The sequence below is a fragment of the Uloborus diversus genome, chromosome 9 (assembly GCF_026930045.1).
Source record: "Uloborus diversus isolate 005 chromosome 9, Udiv.v.3.1, whole genome shotgun sequence".
NCBI lineage: Eukaryota > Metazoa > Arthropoda > Arachnida > Araneae > Uloboridae > Uloborus > Uloborus diversus.
Window position 1 is genome coordinate 157,373,779 of NC_072739.1, and position 19,001 is coordinate 157,392,779.

At 32.2% G+C, this 19,001-nt stretch overlaps 1 protein-coding gene across 1 annotated transcript; it reads left to right on the top strand.

Annotated features, from left to right (window-relative positions):
• Positions 1-326: 326 nt before the first annotated feature.
• On the top strand, positions 327-18,575 carry LOC129230099 (histone H3.3A). Its single transcript, XM_054864496.1, has 3 exons — positions 327-473; positions 11,803-12,104; positions 18,264-18,575. The coding sequence occupies exons 2-3, from the start codon at positions 11,823-11,825 to the stop codon at positions 18,390-18,392; spliced, it is 411 nt and encodes a 136-aa protein (XP_054720471.1). The 5' UTR covers positions 327-473; positions 11,803-11,822; the 3' UTR covers positions 18,393-18,575.
• Positions 18,576-19,001: the final 426 nt, after the last annotated feature.

A 19,001-nucleotide genomic window follows, 5' to 3' on the forward strand; every position in this document is an offset into this window, starting at 1 on the left:
GTGCGACCGGTAGCTTACCGGTAGGTTCATCACATGACAAATAATGACGTCACCTCCAGTGCTTTAGCATTAGCTGACGTCACTGGTTATCACGTGATCAATCAACCGGTAGCTACCAGTTGATCTCGTCAAACGCAAGCAAATATTGCCATGTTGTAAACGCAGCAGAAACGGAGTATTAAAGAATGATACAAGCATGTATCGTTTTTTTAATACCACAGATATATTTTTAATGAGCCTCAAAGTGAAGAAAAAGGAATAAATACACTAAATGTAGTCTGACGTCATCTATTTTGGAAGGTTTTTTTGTGTGGCAACAGGGCTACTCCATTCAGGAAAAAGGAAATTGCGTTGCGTTTGCGAAGACCAATCTCATTTTTTGTTAGCGTCGGTTGTGTGATCCTTGAAACTGTTGGTAGTTCAGCGTCGCAAGTCTGTGTATTTTTTTTATAATTATCACTTTAACCTGTTCAGTAAGTTTTTTTTTGAAAGAATTTTTTTTATTATCCAAATATTTAGGTTGTTTATTGCATTTTGTAAAATTATATTTTCAAAATGTTCTAATGGGAATCAACGGTTCCAGTATTTGGCGCCCTTTTTTTGTTTATTATTAAGCCTATTTGTATTATTATTTTGTATTTTCAAGGTAGAAATATAAAGAGGTAGTTAATCTTCCATTTAAAATCTCGTTATTTTGCTGTTAATTGAGCTTAGTTTTGACTTCATTTTTTTGAATATAATCCGTAGCTTAAACAATACATTTAACGTCTTCTCTTCAGCCGAGTCTTCATAAATTGCAAAGTAATCTACCAAATTTTTAAGTAGTTTTACTAAGTAAGGGTAAAAAGCGACAAAGATTTGTTATCATAACAAGAGTTGAATTTGTTCCCAGAATCCTTGACCGAAATTTAGAGATCAGGTGTTTTGACATTTGCTGCAGCGTATTACAAAATGTGTTAGATTTTTTTAATTTGAAGTAGACGTGCTGCAATGTGCACTTAACTTGAAAATATTAATAGAAAGTAAAAGTACAAATATAAATTAAAAGTTTAAGAATTGATGGATTACTGCCAGTACTCCAGTTTCGCTTTGAATGTTCCCGAATTTAGATCACTAGTCGGGAAGTTACTTAGTAAAATAGAGTTTTGGATGATTACAGTATTTTTGAAATAAATTTCTTCAGTAACTTATCGCCAAGTGCCTAATGAACAAAAGTTTTGGTACAAAATTATACTTTTAGTACTATACGGCCGTATAAACTATTCAAATATATTTAGGTTTTTATTAAAGAAGTTTATATGTAATTTGTTTATACGTTTTCATTCCACCAAAATTTAAATTTATGTTTTTATACTTCTACTATATGAATTTCACTTACCCTTTTGATATGGCCAACTTTTTCCAACTGTTCCCTATGCATTTTTTGCCAAGTATATGAAAAAAAGTAACATTAATGAAGTCACGGAGTAGGAAGAAGGAGAGATATCCTACGGGTTTGCTAGTGTAAAAGTGGCAACGACTGTTCACTTTTTCCAGAGCGTGCTGTCGGCGAACCGCTCCCGTCAATCGCAGCAGATCAATGTAAATGATGCTAAGTTTCTCATTTTTTTAGAGGCAGCTATTAAAGCAAAAAAAGAAAAAAACTTCTGGAAATTGGTTGTAATAAGGGGCCAATATGGTGGACGATGTACGGCTTTCGTCCACAGGAAGTTTGCACAGTATTTGATGGAAAAATTTATTTTATTTTTTAATCACCAACTTGCCGAATTCGTCTGCTATTAATATTGCACTGTGCGATGTTTTAGTTATTACGAGTTGGAATTTTTCTATTCCTGTAAATAATTGACATAATGAGAATGTAGTACAATTATTTACGTAAATACATTTTTTTAATTAGTTGTAAATTTCGTGACATATTTCGAGAACTAATTAAAGCGAAATAATTTTTTGCTTTCACGACCTTTAACAGGTAAAAATAAATGTTAATGTTCTATATACTTAACTTCAAGCTGATATTGATTATAAAAATTTTATTCATGTATTTACTCACTGCTTAGACATAATTATTATCATTGCTTTTTATTATTGCATTTATTTTGACAACCAAATCGAAAAAAAAAATCGGAAAACCTTTTTCATTTAAAAAATACATGTACAATAAGAGTAAATCTTAATTTTTGAAAACTTGATTAATTTCAACAGAAAATCCCACAAATATCTCAAAAAAGCGTTCCAAGGTATAATTTTTTTAATTCTTGATTTTTTTTTCCATTTTGCAGTAAATACGAATTGATTAGATTATACCCCTTTAGCTTTAGCATAGTTTTGGTCAGTTTCGGACACTTTTGGACAGTAAAAACCACTTGTCCTGTCCTAAATCAGTTTTGGACAGTCCAAAACCCAACCCTGGCTGAAACTATTGTCGAAAATGGGAATGCTCATTAAATTTTTTCATGAGATAAAAAATGATAAGTAAAAAAGTGGATCAACGTGCCCTACCTCCCCTTAAAGCAGATCCAAGCAGGTCAACGATAACATTTTCAGAAGCAACTGCAAACGTCTTCCTGAGTTGTAATTTTGCATTTGTTCTATGTCGTACGTCATAGATTTAATAGTGTTCTGCTTTGATGGATGGGAGGGTTTACCATAAAGGTTGGCAAGTTTTTTACAGTCGGAGGTGTTATCCTCTTTTAGCTGCAGTTTTTACTGTCATGTTAAAACCCCTTTTTGACATGGTTTTTGATTTTAGACACTAGAGTTTTTTGGAGTTTTAGAATTCTAAAAAGATGTTCAGTGTATAATCCCAAGCATAATTTTGATTCAACAGGAAGCTTGTCTGTGGAAAAAAGAGAAATGAAAGAGCTATTATAATTATAGAATAGAAAGTAATTATAAATAACTAAAATTAAACTTAATCACTATTAATTCCTTTAATTTTCCAATGTTGTAAGCAGACTTAGATATAAATGGATAAATTGGAAAGCTTTCTGCAAACTAATCCTAACTGGAAAATTTTCTGCAAATAATTATTTTGCCTAACTCACCCTTGAATAAAATTATTAAATTTATATTCAAATATTAAAGAAGCCCCCCCCCCTAAAAAATGCTTTAAATCATTTAATTTTTTTTACAATAGCATAGTTTGTGCTTACTTTTCACAAACAGAAGGAAAACTGTGAAAAACATTATTTTTTTAACACATGTACTTTAGAAGGCTTTAATTCCCTTAATTCCCTTTAAAAAATATTTTTTAATTAACGTTAGCAGTTTGTAAAAAATTTGTGGGAACGTATCTAGTATACTTACTAATATACTTAATAACAGTTATGTTATTTAGTCTCATTCTAAATATTTTTTCCCTTGGAGCATGCAGTAGAAAAATACCAATTTTGTAGCCTTTTGTATACCAAGTTTATTTTTAAGTTTATATCTTCTCGATAAATGCTGAACAACGTTGGCTTGAATGTAAACTCTCCATGAGTTTACAAATTTGACAGCAATATTGGGTTTTCTTAGACCTTATTAAAGTTATTGTTGGAGAGACATATTGAACCAAGAGCAAATTTCCTGGATATGATGCAGATTTAGCTTAAAATGCTTTAATTTTTAGTGTTAAGGCTCTTCTATACCGTCCATCTTGGTTTTCGACGCTAATGCTTTCTCTACGGGAAAATCTGCTACCTATACAAAGCATAACACGAGAAATTACTGGAATATTTTCATGCGGTTTGTTTTAAACGATGGCTATGACTTAGAACTAGAGATGCTCTTTTTTATTTTTTCTGTAGTTATTTTGAAATTTTTTTAATAACATTTTAAAACTTTAAACGACTATTTTCACACGTTTGAAAAATGATATGGAAAAACGGAAAAAGGAGCGCAAGAGATTGAACATTTCTCATTAAAAACATATTTTGAGTTTGTTTCTGAGACAATTTGTTCTATTGATATTCTTCACGGAGTAAAGCCTTATTTTCGAAAAATTGAGAAAAACTGCGAAAGACACGCCTTCCACCAGACCACACCCATTTCCCCCCCACACCCCACTTTGAGGGACCACTTTCTCTTCTCCCCCAGGGTCTTTGGCTGCTTCTCCGCTTTTCCCCTCTGCCTCGCCACAGGCCTCGCCAGGCAATAAACTGGATCCCTACTAATGACCATTCATTCTTTGTCGTTTTTTGTGTTGGTCTTGTATCTATGTGACTCGACGGTGACATCCGTTCTAAAAAGAAAACGCATTTTTTTTTTCTTTTTTCGAGTTCCTCGATAAGTTTTTGAAATTATTTAGGTGATATATTTTTCAATGCTGTTTTAATATAAGTACACCGTTTGAGTGTAGAAGTTATTTTGTTTAAAGAATCTGTGTAAATTACTGCATCTTATAATGGGAAAAAATGTGAGTCTTCTCGTTTGAAGATTCATATACATATTTCAAGAATTGTCATTGCTTGAACTTTTGTCTTAATCATTTGCGCATAACCAAGATCAAAGAGCTCTACTCAGGTCCGCGCCAAGCCTGATCAACGCCGTTGTGCAAATGTCTTTTGAGCGCCTTTATGCAGTGGCTTTCGGCGAAAATATAGGTAACAGCTGGATTGACGTTTTGTAGACCAATGTGACGTAGAAAAAAATACGTTTGTCATTTAATTGATTTTGAAAAAAATGTGTATTTAATTTTGGATTACAGTGCACGTGTGTGATTACAGTTTCACTTCATATCTCGAACTTATTTCGAGTTCAGTAGTTCCTCTGATATGCTAATGCGTTTAGGAAAAAGAAAATATTTTAAATATTAACAATTCTAAAATACGGAAGGCATTGAATATGATATCTAAAACAAGTACATTGTCCAAAGCTCTTTTTCTGACACACAAATAGTTAAAAAAAAAGGAGGGGGAGAGGAATCGAGTAATTATGGTCAAGTCGTTACTTTTTGGAACTAAAAAGTTAGCCAAAATTGTAGTCTACAATATACAAATATTACGCACAAGTAAAATATATGCAAATACACTTACCATAATTTTTATGTATGATAAAATGAAATAGTCGAATTTCCGCGAGCAATAATTTAACATCACAAAGAGATATATTGCACAAATTATAGTACAACATATTCTCCTCAAGATCCAAAATGAAGAATAGAAAATTTCTCGCGCCTCATATGTTCAGCTTCGTGTACAACCCTAAACAGCATTCACGCCTCCACATGAAGAAGAAAAATGCTGATGTATGCATTAACTAGCATCACGTGATTTCAGTGTAAAAGATTGCACTCTTGAAAAGCATGTTTAGACACACAACATGGCAATAATTTTTCATTTTAGATAGGCAGCGAGAGGATTGCTTGTTTCAGTGAGCAGTGTAATTTCTCCGCCACCATAGGATATATAATCAGGGCCTGATGAACTCACGGTCTGGTAGGTCCATGGACCTGGGCACCACAATTTTAGGAGCACCAAAATGGGGGTAAATTTCTTTATTTCTTCCCGTTTTTGAAAACTTCCACACACAAAAATTGCAGATATTCCTGTGAGAGGGGGCACCAAATTTTGCCAGGGCCTGGACATCACTTTGGGCTGAGCGGGCCCTGTTGGATACTGGATATAATGAAAAGTTCTTTTTTTTCCTTCTTTGGTTGGAGAGATTCCCCCCATTTGGAACATTTTTGATTGGTAGTGAAAGGCGCCGTTTTGACTCTGGCGCCGTAGTGCGCCTCACGACCTCGCACATAAGGACGGCGCGACCATGGATCTACTCTCTTAATTCACAATGGTTTTTTCGAACTCTTTAATGTTTCATTTTAGATAAAGGTTTTTCTTTTTATTATTTTTTTTATTTACAATATCAATTTATCAGTCATTATAATTGTGTGAAAAAAAAGGAAAGAAGGAGACTGCGAACAAGAAAGTTCACTATGGTAATACTCTCATCAGCTAGTATCTATCTTTTTCCCAGATAATTGTTTTTTTAAATTTTCATATTATTTTGTGTTCCTCCTATACTCAAAATGGAAAGGGATCACATTTGATTAATCCAATATATATATATATGTATGTATGTATGTATGTATGTATGTATGTATGTATGTATATATATATATATATATATATATATATATATATATATATATATATATATATACATACACAATTTCATGCATTTTTTCCTCCCCTGTGACTTTAGAGCCACAGGTGAAAGTTTTTTTTCGAAGAATCATCAAAGTCAGCACCTCGTATCAAAATGCTTCTCCTTTAAAGATTGTACATATTTCAATAATTATCATTACTTTTATTTTCGTCTTGATCATTTGCGCAGGCTCACAATCAAAGAACTCTATTCACAATTTACAATGCATTTTCCGAACTCTTTTGATGTTACATAAAGTCGATTTTTGCAAAGCGAATTTGTCTATCTTCGCAACTGCGTGAAAAAGAAATAAGACTGCGAACAAGGAAAGTCGAGTGTGGTGATACAGCCATCAGCAAGTAATTTAGTACCTCACAACCTTTTTTCTACGATCAATGTTTTTGAAATTTTCATATTATTTTGTTTTCCTCCAATACTCAAGGTGGAACAGGATCATATTTGATTCAATCAATTTCATGTATAAAATGATGCTTTTCCGCCAGATAGCTATTTAAAACCTCAAGTGGAAGTATTTTTTCAAAGAATCAACAAAGCAATGACGCCTGCAGCACTTCATATCAAAATAATTCTCGCTAGTACAAGAAGTATCATCAGTTGAACTTTCGTCTTGATCATTTGCGCATGCTCACAATCAAAGAACTCTATTCACAATTTACAATGCATTTTCCAAACTCTTTTCAGGTTATATAAAGTTTATTTTTGCAATGCGAATTTGTCAATCATCGTGACTGCATGAAAAAGAAATGAGACTGCGAACATGAAAGCTCAGTACGGTGATACTGTCATCAGCAAGTATGATTTAGTACATCAACAGGGGCGGATCCAGAACTTTTTGTAAGGGGGGTCAAGTTTCAATGGATATCGTTATTATTCCTACGTAAAAAAGTAGCAGTTAATCAGGGTTGCCCATCATTCCATGCAGGAGAGTGTACCGCCTCATATGCTACGAAGCACTCCCCTCCCCCCCAAATCAAAACCCATTCAAATTACCTCCCCTCCCCCTAAATTTTCAATGCCACAGCCTGGGCCATGGATCATATTCCCTCAAACTTTCATCAAAAGTCACATTTTTTTCGGCAGATATGCTGGTCATGTCACCGTAAGCTTTGGTTATATGAGATAACATCTATAAATAGTAATAAAAAGCACCCATAACACGCACAACATGTGGTTTGAGGGGGAGGAGAACTGGGGAAAAAGTTAAGCTCATTAGAGAAATTTGCGCTTTTGAAAATGAACAAAGAAATCAAAATAGCAATGCCTCAGTAAACAAATCCAGTCAATTCTTTGAATTATGACGCGCTAAAAAGAACTACCTTACAGAACCGAGCAAAAAAAAAAAAAAAAAAAAATTTGACATTGATTCCATGTACTATTTTTTCGGATGTAAAGAATTGAAGTTTAATAATAATCATAATGACATTCTTCTCACAGGGGGTCGGCTGACCCTTTGACCCTCCCCTGAATCCGCCCTTGTACCTCACAACCTTTTTTCTCCGATCATTTTTTTTTTTTAAATTTTCATATTATTTTGTTTGCCTCCAACACTCAACATGGAACAGGATCATATTCGGTTCCTTCAATTTTATGAATAAATTGGTGCTTTTTTTTCCGCCCAAATGGCTCTTTAAAACCCCAGTTGAAAGTATATTTTTTCTAAGAATCAAGAAAGCAATACGAATTTTGCAGGGCGAATTTGTCAATCATCGTGACTGCATGAAAAAGAAATGAAACTACGAACAAGAAAGGTCAATGTGGTGATACTATCACAGTAATTTAGGGCTACAGTACTTTCCTGCTCTTTTTTTTTTTTTTGAATTTTCATATTATTTTGTTTGCCTCCAATACTCAAGATGGAACAAGGTCATATTTGCTTCATTCAATTTCATGTATAAAGTGATGCTTTTTTCCGCCCAAATGGCTCTTTAAAACACTAATTGAAAGTATTTTTTTCAAAGAATCCAGAAAGCAATGACGCCAGCAGCACTTCATATCAAAAACATTCTCCATATTTCAAGAAGTATCATTAGTTGAACTTTCGTCTTGATCATTTGCGCATGCTCACAATCAAAGAACTCTATTCACAATTTACAATGCATTTTCCGAAATCTTTTCATGTTACATAAAGTTTATTTTTGCAATCCGAATTTGACAATCATCGTGACTGCATGAAAAGAAATGAGGCTACGAACAAGAAAGTTTAGTATGGTGATACTGTCACAGTAATTTAGGGCCACAGTACTATTTTTCCTTGCTCATTTTTTTTTTTTTTTTTTTTTTGAATTTTCATATTATTTTGTTTGCCTCCAATACTGAAGATGGAACGATATCAATTCATTTGATTTCATGTATAATTTTTTCTCACCTTTTGCACTTTGTTTCTCCACTTTGGATAAACAAGTCTTCTCTTTTGCGTACAGCGAATGAGACTGGGAACAAGAAAGTTCCTCATAGTGATAATTAATTCGGCACATAAATTGAGTGCCTCACTGTCTCTCCTTTCGAATAATGCTTATTTAATTTTGTGTCTTTTGCAATCTATTTTTTCCTATAATTCTCGATATTGAACATGATCATACATTTGATTCATTGAATCGATGCATTTTTTTTTTCTTTTTGTCATATGACAGTTTTCAACTCTAAACGAAAATATTTTTCGAAAATATTAACAAAACCATGTTCCTTCCTTTTTTTAGGATTTTTTTTTCTCGTTTCATGATTGATGGCAATCTTTTTACAACAGCGTAGTTGTTGGTACACGTAAATATTTTTCGAGACGCTTTCATGATAGATAACGTTTTTCATTTGTATACTGTGCTACTCATATTGTTTAACGCCACTCTATTTTCATAAGGAATTTTATTTATTTCCTACTATGTGAACAAAATGTTTAAATAACAGAGAGTGTCAAACTTAAAGAAAAAAACATTCTTTGCCTCAAGATCAAGAAATCAAATTTTTATGATACGGAAATTCCTAAATACCACTTGCTGACTATTTTGAACCACTGTACGCTTTCTTACACTTCATTCATTCTTTCGAAGTATGTTTAAACCATTAGAGTTCAATTACTTACGTTTTATTATATGCATTGGTAAAATTTGTGAACATATAATTTTTATTCTTTTAACAATACGCTCAATGAATTGAAATTATCTTAAAATGTTGATGAATAGGCACATCGACGAAAGTTTGAATTGAAGTAGGCTTTTATCCAAGAAAAACAACAGTAAAATTCCCAATTTGCATTCAGAGCGTGATAAAGGGCTTTTGTACGCAGTAACATGGCTTTCCTCAGATTTAAATCAAGCGTTGATTCTGCATGCAACTGTCAAAAATACTAAGCTCTGCAATAATTTGCTTTTAGCATTAGTGAGAGGTGTCATTTCATTCTAATTATTTAGTACACGTGTATAAATAATGAAAACCTTAGTGGGTATTTATCAGTGGCGCACACTAGGGTCCAGGGGGTCAGGACCCCTCCCATATGTCTTGCTTTTTTCCCCGATCGATTACGATTCTATGTTTTGTGCGTGAAATAATTTCAAACAAAGGTTACAATAACTTCTGTTTTAATAAGTGAAAAAATAAAACCCGCATGTTAAGAGATTTTTTAAAATATTGTGCACTTAGCCTATGAGAAGAAGAATGGGGATTATAAATGAATACACAGTAATAAGTATGTTTTTAGTTTTGTGATTACAAATTGAAATGAGATCCTGAGAACTTGAATTCATTTTTTTATTATGAGAAAAATAAAAGCGTAAATTATTTAATTTCTGGTTATTTCTTTACTTAATGCTAATTATTTATTCATTAGCTTATTTTTTACTGTTTTTTGTTCTCGGGAATCGATAAAATCAAGTCAATATGTTTGACGGCGTAATAATGGAATGAGACTTTCGACCTTGGACCCTCCCTTTAAAAAATTCATGTGCGCCACTGGTAATATGGTATCCTTCTGATCACTAACAAGACAACAGCATTTTTTTTTCTTTTCCTGTTTTCTATCGTGCCAACATGCAGATTCGTCAGTTTCTTTATTTCCTCTTTTGATGCGCAGAAAATTCATAGACAAAACAAAAGCATAATTTTCTAATTGAAAACTGCACAGAAAATCCTTATACAGGGCGCGATTGTTTTCGAAAGATTTACTATTTATGCCTTTTTATTAATTGTAACATTCATCAAACTAGCTATCAGCAAACCTAACTACACAACTACCAAATGTTTTTATCTTATGCTCACACCGACATCCGCAGAAATTCTTCGACATTTTTCTATGATTAATTTGCTTTTCTTTTCAAGAATAGTTTCAGAAATTTCTGTAAAAAGTAAAGCAATCTTTTATCGATAAAGTTATAAAGATCATCAGTGTTCCGCTCGCCCTCTCCCCCTCAATTATATATTGAAAAATACATAAATGAATGAACTGAACGAATAAATATAAAACAAATAAAAAAAAAACGAAGATTATGCCGCCCATGAATTGCAAAACAAATACAGAATTCGATTCGAAGAGTAAATGTGTAGAATTGTCCCGCGGTTCCAAAGTTTTCAAGTAAAAGTGAGAAGGGTGGTAGAATAGAATAGGAGAATTGGATTCTTTTTTCTTCATCCTCATACTACACCCTTCTACCCGATCTGTTGTCGTGGTGGGAAACAGGCCGGAGGGGATGGGGGACATGTTTTGGAACAGAATCCTTCTTAGCTCGCTCTCTGCTCTCGTCCGACCGTAAAGTACCGATGGGGACAGCTTAGATTTACGACTGTCCTTTCAACAACTCAATGATTGACGTTGTCCATCATGAAATCTGACCAATTAGCAGTGCAAAAAAATCGAGTTAGACCCTCCCAAATACACCCCCTGTGTTGCCACAGATTTCGTGTTTTCGTCGAATCTGATTTTACGGAGAGGTTTAGAAGAGCCTTAAGAGTAGTTTTTTACTACATAGTTATCTGTATAATTTTGCTGGAGATGGAACTCGATTAAGACCCGTACCTTTTGATGGAAGACAATCATTTTCTTCTAGAAAGATTTTTTCACTTCTAGATTTACAAAAGGAAAGAAAAATCATTAAGTGTTTAGCTGACTTATAATTAATCATTCCTGCTAATTGATTTAGTTTTGCTTTTACTCTAAAGAGAAAGGATATTATATAAGTAATTACATAGAAAGGTTTTTAGATAACTTTACTTGTAACTAATTGTTAGCAGGCTTTGTGATTTCTAATGTTTGTAATTTTTTGCAGCATACAATTTAATTTTAAGGAATCAATTTTATTTTAATGAAATTTTTTAATTTAATTTTTACTCTACTCATAAATAAGAAAAATAAATTGTGATGGAATCATGTTTCAGGATAAGAAATCTCATACATTTCTAAAAAATGTCAATAAGGGTTGTATTCCAATTTTCAACAGATTTTTGACGTTTTCGACATTTTTCATTAGATTAGTTAGATAGTTTGACATCTTTCGTTTTCAAAAACTGGTGTTTGAGGTCAAAAACCCAACTGTGGTTAGCATGCAACAAATCTGCTTGTTTCAACCTTTTTTTTTCTATTTGTTCCTATCGATATGTTAAATATTTTAACATATTTAGCCCAATGCGTCTAATTTTAATATTTAACTTATCTAAAGAATTTTCTTTTAGAGAGTTGATTCGAGGTAAAGATGGCACGTACTAAACAAACTGCAAGAAAGTCTACTGGAGGAAAGGCACCTCGAAAGCAATTGGCAACTAAAGCTGCACGAAAAAGTGCACCATCTACAGGTGGAGTAAAGAAACCCCATCGTTATAGGCCCGGAACAGTAGCCCTGCGTGAAATCAGGCGTTACCAGAAATCGACTGAATTGCTTATTCGTAAATTGCCTTTCCAGCGTCTTGTGCGAGAAATTGCCCAAGACTTCAAAACAGATCTTCGTTTTCAGAGTGCTGCTATTGGAGCTTTGCAGGTATTTCAAGCCAAAGATATTTCAGTAATTGTTGTATGTTTAGTAAAAATAAATAAGGGTATCTTGGTATCTATCCGTACACATGGACAAGGTTCGTACGCTCCAGAAAAACCTGGAATTGTCAGAGAAAATGACACAGGTAAAAAAGTCTGGTAATTTTCAAATTTGCCCCCTAAAAAATTTTGTTCTATGAGATCTAATCTTCATTTATATCGATGTTTCCTTAAAAAAATTGCAAAAATTTTGAGGCAAAATGATGCTAGCGATAAGAGGCAACCCCCCCCCCCCCCCAAAAAAAAAAAAAAAAAAAACTTCCGCAGTGCCATTTTTGACCCTCAATAGTTCCCAAGAAAAATTCCTCGGGTGAACAGGAATTATGCACACACTCAACGAGGAAGATGACAATTTATTGCTTCGGAAGCACAGGCCTAAAGATAGGAGGATCGATCAGGGAAAATCTTTTTTTTTTTTTTTGATTAAAAAGTCTCTTCAGCTACGTGTGAAACGCAGTCGCCATCATTCACAAGATAGAAGTAGACACGATCCTTAAGTGCCTAAATTTCCAAACTCAAAGCAGAATTGGACGTTTCTTTAGTTGCAAATAATACAATATGTGCTCTTTTTTTTAAGCAATCCTACCCTACATACTCATGCCTAAACACACACGCCTACATACACAGACACTTGTGATTGCGAAAAACATAATTCGAATTCCAGATGTCAAAATTCATTTTTTTTTTTTTGAATTTTATTATTATTTTAAATACTTTTCTTGAAAAATGACAAATTTTGTTCTTAAAACTTAATCTTACTCTTATTGCCTTGGATGCAAATGTGCTGAAAACTTTTCAGCTGAATTGTAAATTCAAATTGTTTTCATGCTACAAATTAAAAAGGTCTTTTTTTTTTGGGCATAGTCACCATACTTGGTCATTCCCAAGATGGAAGTACACAAGACTTTTTAAGTGCCTAAGTTCCGAAATGGCACTGGATGTTTATTGCAATGCAAACTATTGAAAACAACGCAAAATGTGCCTCCCCCCCACCCCCAGATGATGATTTTCGGGAAAAAATGCAAAAATTTTATCTTCAGAACTTTTTTTTTTTTTTGGTTCTAATTGATTTGAAGCTTATGTGCTAAAACTGACTAGTTTGTCTTAATTGTAGTTTTTTAAGGATTAATATTTTTTTACAGCTACTTTTACGCTACAAATTCAAAAATCTACTTATCTTAAATTTTTCACTTAGTCGCCATATTTGGTCGTTTGCATGATCGAAGCTCGGTAGCGGAAACTGCGAGACTCTTTTACCCAAGAACAAAAAGAAAGAAAAAAAATAATTTGAATTTTGACACCTCAAATTCAAATTATGTTTTTTGCAATCACGAGTGTGTATGTAGGCGTGTGTATTTGTGTCTGTGTGGGTATTTGTATGTATGTATACGTGTGTGGGATATGGACACAACAACCTGGAGATGTTTTTCGCTAGAGGAGTGGCAAGTGAGAACAATAAGCAATGTGATTGCTCAAAAAGAAAGAAAAATACAAATTGGCAAAGATCATTTGGAGATTGTTTTTTGACCGGGAAGGCGATGGATACTTCAGCATTTCAGCTAAAAACATAGTTGCCATATTTGGTCATTAACAGAATCGAAAGTTGATAAGATGCTTAAGAGTGCCAAAGTTTTCAGGGAAAAAAAGCAGATTGAAAAAGCAGACTAATGAAAATAACTCAAAATGTGCAGCAAATCGTTTTTTATTTTTAAAACTAATTCTCCTTCCGAAATGAAAAATTTAAAATTTCATCTTATCCTCGATTTTTATTTTTAAATTTTTTGCAACACATTCAGAAATTTATATCTTAATTTTCGGCATAGCTGCCATGTTGGTCATTCCTGAGATTTTAGTTTGCAATAAATACTCTTTAAGTGCATGCGTTTTCATAAGCGGAATTGGATGCTTATTGCAATGCAAACTGTTGAAAATAAAGCAAAATGTGCCATTTTTTTTGAATTATTCTTATTGTCTTTAAAAATGCAAAATTTTATCCTTAGAATGCTATCTTATCATTATTGCTTTAGAGGCTAATGTGATAAAAACTGTTTCATCTTTTTTTTTTTTACACCATGTTTGGTCATTCGCAAGATGGAAATAGATGAGACTATTACTTGCCTAACTTTCCAAAAACAGAATTGGATGTTTACCTCAACACAAACTATTGAAGATAACATAAAATGTAAAATAAATCATGTTTGTTTTAAAATTATATTCATGTAAACTGTAAATTATTATTTGTATTTGATCGTCATTGCTTTGAAGGCTTTGCTATAAACTAAAACATTCATCTAAAATGCAGTTTCCTGCCAACTTCTTATTTACTAATTTATTTATTCATTTTCTGAAAAAAAATCCAAAAACCTATTTTAACTTAAATTTTCCAAATTTAAATAAATATATTGAATAATTATTTTTCATAGTGCGTGAAAGTAGTGAAAACTGCTCCCCCCCCCCTCTTTTATACTTTAAAACTTGGTGACAGTTGTGGCCACTAAATTTTTTGGGCCACAAAAGTTGTAAAATTTCTTAAAACTTGAACTATACAAGGGACTAGTGTATTTTATGAAAACTAAAAATAAAACTAATAATAATGTTGCAGATTGTTTTCGACTGCCCAAAATAGTGTCGCAGACTGGTTAGAAAGTTTTTGCTGCTGGGAATGGAGGTAGACGTAAACTTTCAAAAACAGAATTGAATGTTTAACTCAATGTAAACAATTGAAAGTAACATAAAATGTGCAACAAGTAGTGAATTTTTAAAAATTAATTTTCTAGAGAAGTCTACATATTGTATAACTATATAAGAAAATAGAGTGATTTGAGGATGCATTTACTATTTTGATAATTGAATGTATCGGTTATCTATCAAGATATCGGATATTTTCGAAAATAACATATTTTTAGACCTTGGATGTTACAGAAATATATTTAAAAGGTATCTACTTTCTACAAACAGCATTCGAATGCTCGTCTATATTATCTTGGTTTGAAGCCACCAGGGTTGGTATAAAATCTTTTTTGTTTAAACCAGGTATATTAGGCTTTTACTATTTGTAAGAAAAGCAATTTTATTTTAGGGAAATCATGAAGATTTTTGAATTAATTGTTTAGGAAAATTTAATATTCAGACTTGTACCTAATTTCTTCGTAATTGATAAAGTAATTAAAAGTAAAATATTGTTTGAGAATCTTTAACTATTATAAAAAATAAAATACCTAATAAGGTCTTGGTATAAATAATCAAAGAAATAATTTATTGTGATAGATCAGACATTATTAGTAACAAATAACCAAGAATAAATTCTTTCGAATTAATTTCCTCATAATCATATTTATCTATGATAAATGAAAGTGAAATTAAAATCATGCATTTTCAGGGTTGGCTTCCTGCCGGCAGAAACTAGTTTTTGCCGTGCCAGTGGCAGAAACTGCTTATAACCGGTTAACATATTTTAATGATGATACTTTTTAATAATGTCATAAAAATTAAATGTTTATTTGATTTTTCCACCATTCATTTATGAGACTTCTTTTATTATATTGAGATGAAAAAAAGTTCTTTGAAGGGTGAAAATTTGTCATTCAATTTTTTTGAGCAGAGTTAAATGAATGTTTTCTGTTTTCATAATTTTATACGTTTTCCTTTCTTGCTCTGATTGCATCGTTTATCAAGGGTACAAAAAAAAGTGCAGGTTTAAGCACAATTTTATGCCTACTCTAAGTGTTCTTGGAATTTTTTTAGTTGATTTTTTTTCTCTTGTCATTTAAATATTCTAGTGTTAAGCTATTTTTACAATTTGCATCGGCATGATTACAAATGCCAAGGCATTTGCATGCAAAAATGCCTTTTAGGGACTATGCTTTATTTATAATATTTAAATTTAGATTATTTTCATGCATTCCTTGATTTATAGATCAATGTTATCTAATGTTAATTTTCCTTGTAGTCAGAATATTTGAATAATTAAAAAAGGCAAGAAAGTAATGAAATAGAAATTGTTTTCCACTAAATTTCTTATTTTTTCAATGTTTAGGTTTAAGATTTTGACAATTACTAATTACGGAACAACAAATTAGGTTATTACAATAGGTTTCTGAAATGCATCAGCATATGAGTTAAAAATCAGATCAATATATATATATATTTTTATTCTATGCAAAACTATTACCACCTTATGACTCTGAATTAAATGGTAATTACTAGCATTGCAGCATTTTCTTTAGCTTTAAAAATGCTGTATTATTTTTCTAAACAAACAAATGTAAAAGTTTGCACTTTTCAGGAGAGCCGAAATCCTGAATATATTTTTTTCCCTCCTGATGCGTTTGATTATTTTCTATGTTTCATTTTTTATCGATAACTTTCACAGTGAAAAAGAACTTTATTAAAATTATAACCAGTAGCTCTTTTTAGCGTACTTTCCCAGTAAAAGTCAGAAAAAGAAGAAAAAAGCATGAAGGAAGGCCTAATGCATCTTAAAAATATCGCGAAAAACAAAAAAAAAAAGTCAAAAATAAACAAAATAATTAAATATCGAAAAATTAAAAAATTGGAAAGTAGGGTATTGAGATGAGGGAAAATGTCTGTCGGTCTGTCTGTCCCCCCCCCCCCCCCCTAATAACTTTCGAATGAATAGTCCGATTAGAACAAACTTTTTTTTGTTTGAAAGATCTCGGCGAGAATACCTCATTCCGATATTTCACTTTTTGATTTGAACTATTTTTTGTTCAATTTTGAACAGTTCAAAAAAACTTAACATTAGCGCCTACAGGGAAATCCAAGGCAATTCCGAACTGTGAGGCGAATTTGCTTCAAACAAACTTTGTAGGAAAAAGATTTTGATGAAAAACTTGTATATAAAATATGTTTTTGATTTGAACAATTTTCTTTGTTGGAAATAGCTCTTGACGCCAAACTCCGAGAATGTAGGGGCACTTGAGTCAGACTCCTGTGCCCGATAATTAATCGGACTCCGACTTCGACTCTGACTTTGTAGCTTTGGCAAAAATTTATACACGAAGGGCAAATGACTGGCTCCGATTCTTAGATATTCAACTCCGACTTCTTTACCCCAAAATGAGATTGACTCCGACTCCGCAGCTATGGTTTTGACTGTGAAATAATTATTGTTAATTTGACTTGTTTTTATTTTAACGCTAAAGTTTTAATTTAGGTATTCAGTTTTCGGCGAATAAACTCGAAGTCATTTATGTTTCTACATAGAGTTATGCGCAGACGATTTTTTTTTCTTTTTGACTATGAAAATTATTTCTTAAAGTTGACATTTTATTGTTTTTATTTATTTTGGTAAGTGCATTAATTCATTTAAAAAACTTTTTGGCAACCGGGAAAAAGAAACTATTTTTTTTTATATGATGTATTTATTTTAATGAGCTTTTTAATTTTAATTATTATTTTTTTGTTTTGAAAGCTGTTAAAGATTTTTTTAATGGAAAAAAGTGTATTAGCTGCTTTGATTAAAAGTTGCTATTTTATTTGTTCCATTTTTTTTAACTTTTTTATTTATTTATTTATTTATTTATTTTACGCATCTAATTTTTTAGAGTGAGGAAAATTTTATTCCTAGAAATCAGCTTAAAGTATTTTAAAAATATGTTTGAAAAAAATTTACGATTTTAGCTATTTTTGAGAATATTGATCAGGTACTAGAAAGTAGTATGGGTATACGGGTAAGTAGGCTCGTCTAGTTCTAGACAGAACTTCTTGTTAAGTACTACATTAAGGCAAACATTGAACTTGGAAAACTGCAATTTTTCACATTCATTAGATAAGCATGGTGCCGATGATGTAAGGTTTCACAAACATTTTGATCAGTATTAGCCCAAATGGACTATATGCCAGTAATTCAGTTTTACTTTAAGAAGGATTTTCTCAGTTTTTTCTTCACTATACACCATAAGTTTCCAATGGCATTAATGTCTGGTGAGTTAGGTGGTGCCTTAATGTTGCGTTGGCAGAACCAATTTTTGTTGACAGAGCTATGCAGTGATGCTATTTCTTGTTGAACAATGAAATCATTTTTAAATTACTCTTCTGATCATAGATTCATGTAATATTACAATAATTGTTCCACTTTTTTTAGGAGGCAAGTGAAGCTTACCTTGTGGGTTTGTTTGAAGACACCAATCTTTGCGCCATTCATGCCAAGCGTGTGACAATTATGCCAAAAGACATTCAGCTGGCTCGGCGTATCCGTGGAGAGCGAGCTTAAAATCTTTTAAGCTCTTGTATAACCATTTCATCACCATCCATGCATAGTTTTTTAAACCTAAGTGTGTGTGTAAAACTTCTTTGTATATTTTTATTTTTCTCCTGTAATCGGTGGGTTTATCACATATGAAATTTAAGAACACGGTATTGTATTTGAATGTTCAATAAACTTTAAATTATCTTTTGTGTGATGTATGTATTTTACTCTTTATACACTGGTGTACGTAAGTATACTCACTTAAACAGATACATTCAAATAGAGGGTGAATAATTAAAATAATTTCAGCATAATGCATTAAGAATCTTACGTAAGACCTTGACAGAGTATAAACTTCAGGATAAGTCTTTAAACCCCCTTTAAATGCTGCTCTATGTTCCAAGTGTAAAATGTTGAATTTCTTCATAAAAATACAACATACATTTACAGTGATTTACAGATTGATCACAGAAGTCATAAAAGTTGAAGGAGAAAATATTATTACATGACTAAGACATTTCATAAGTGAAGTAAAACATGCTTTTCCCTCCGCCAAACTCTCGGCAGCAAAAGTCAGTTTGTTTAATTTTTTAAAAATATTTAAAGATACATAAGTGGAAGTACTATATTAAG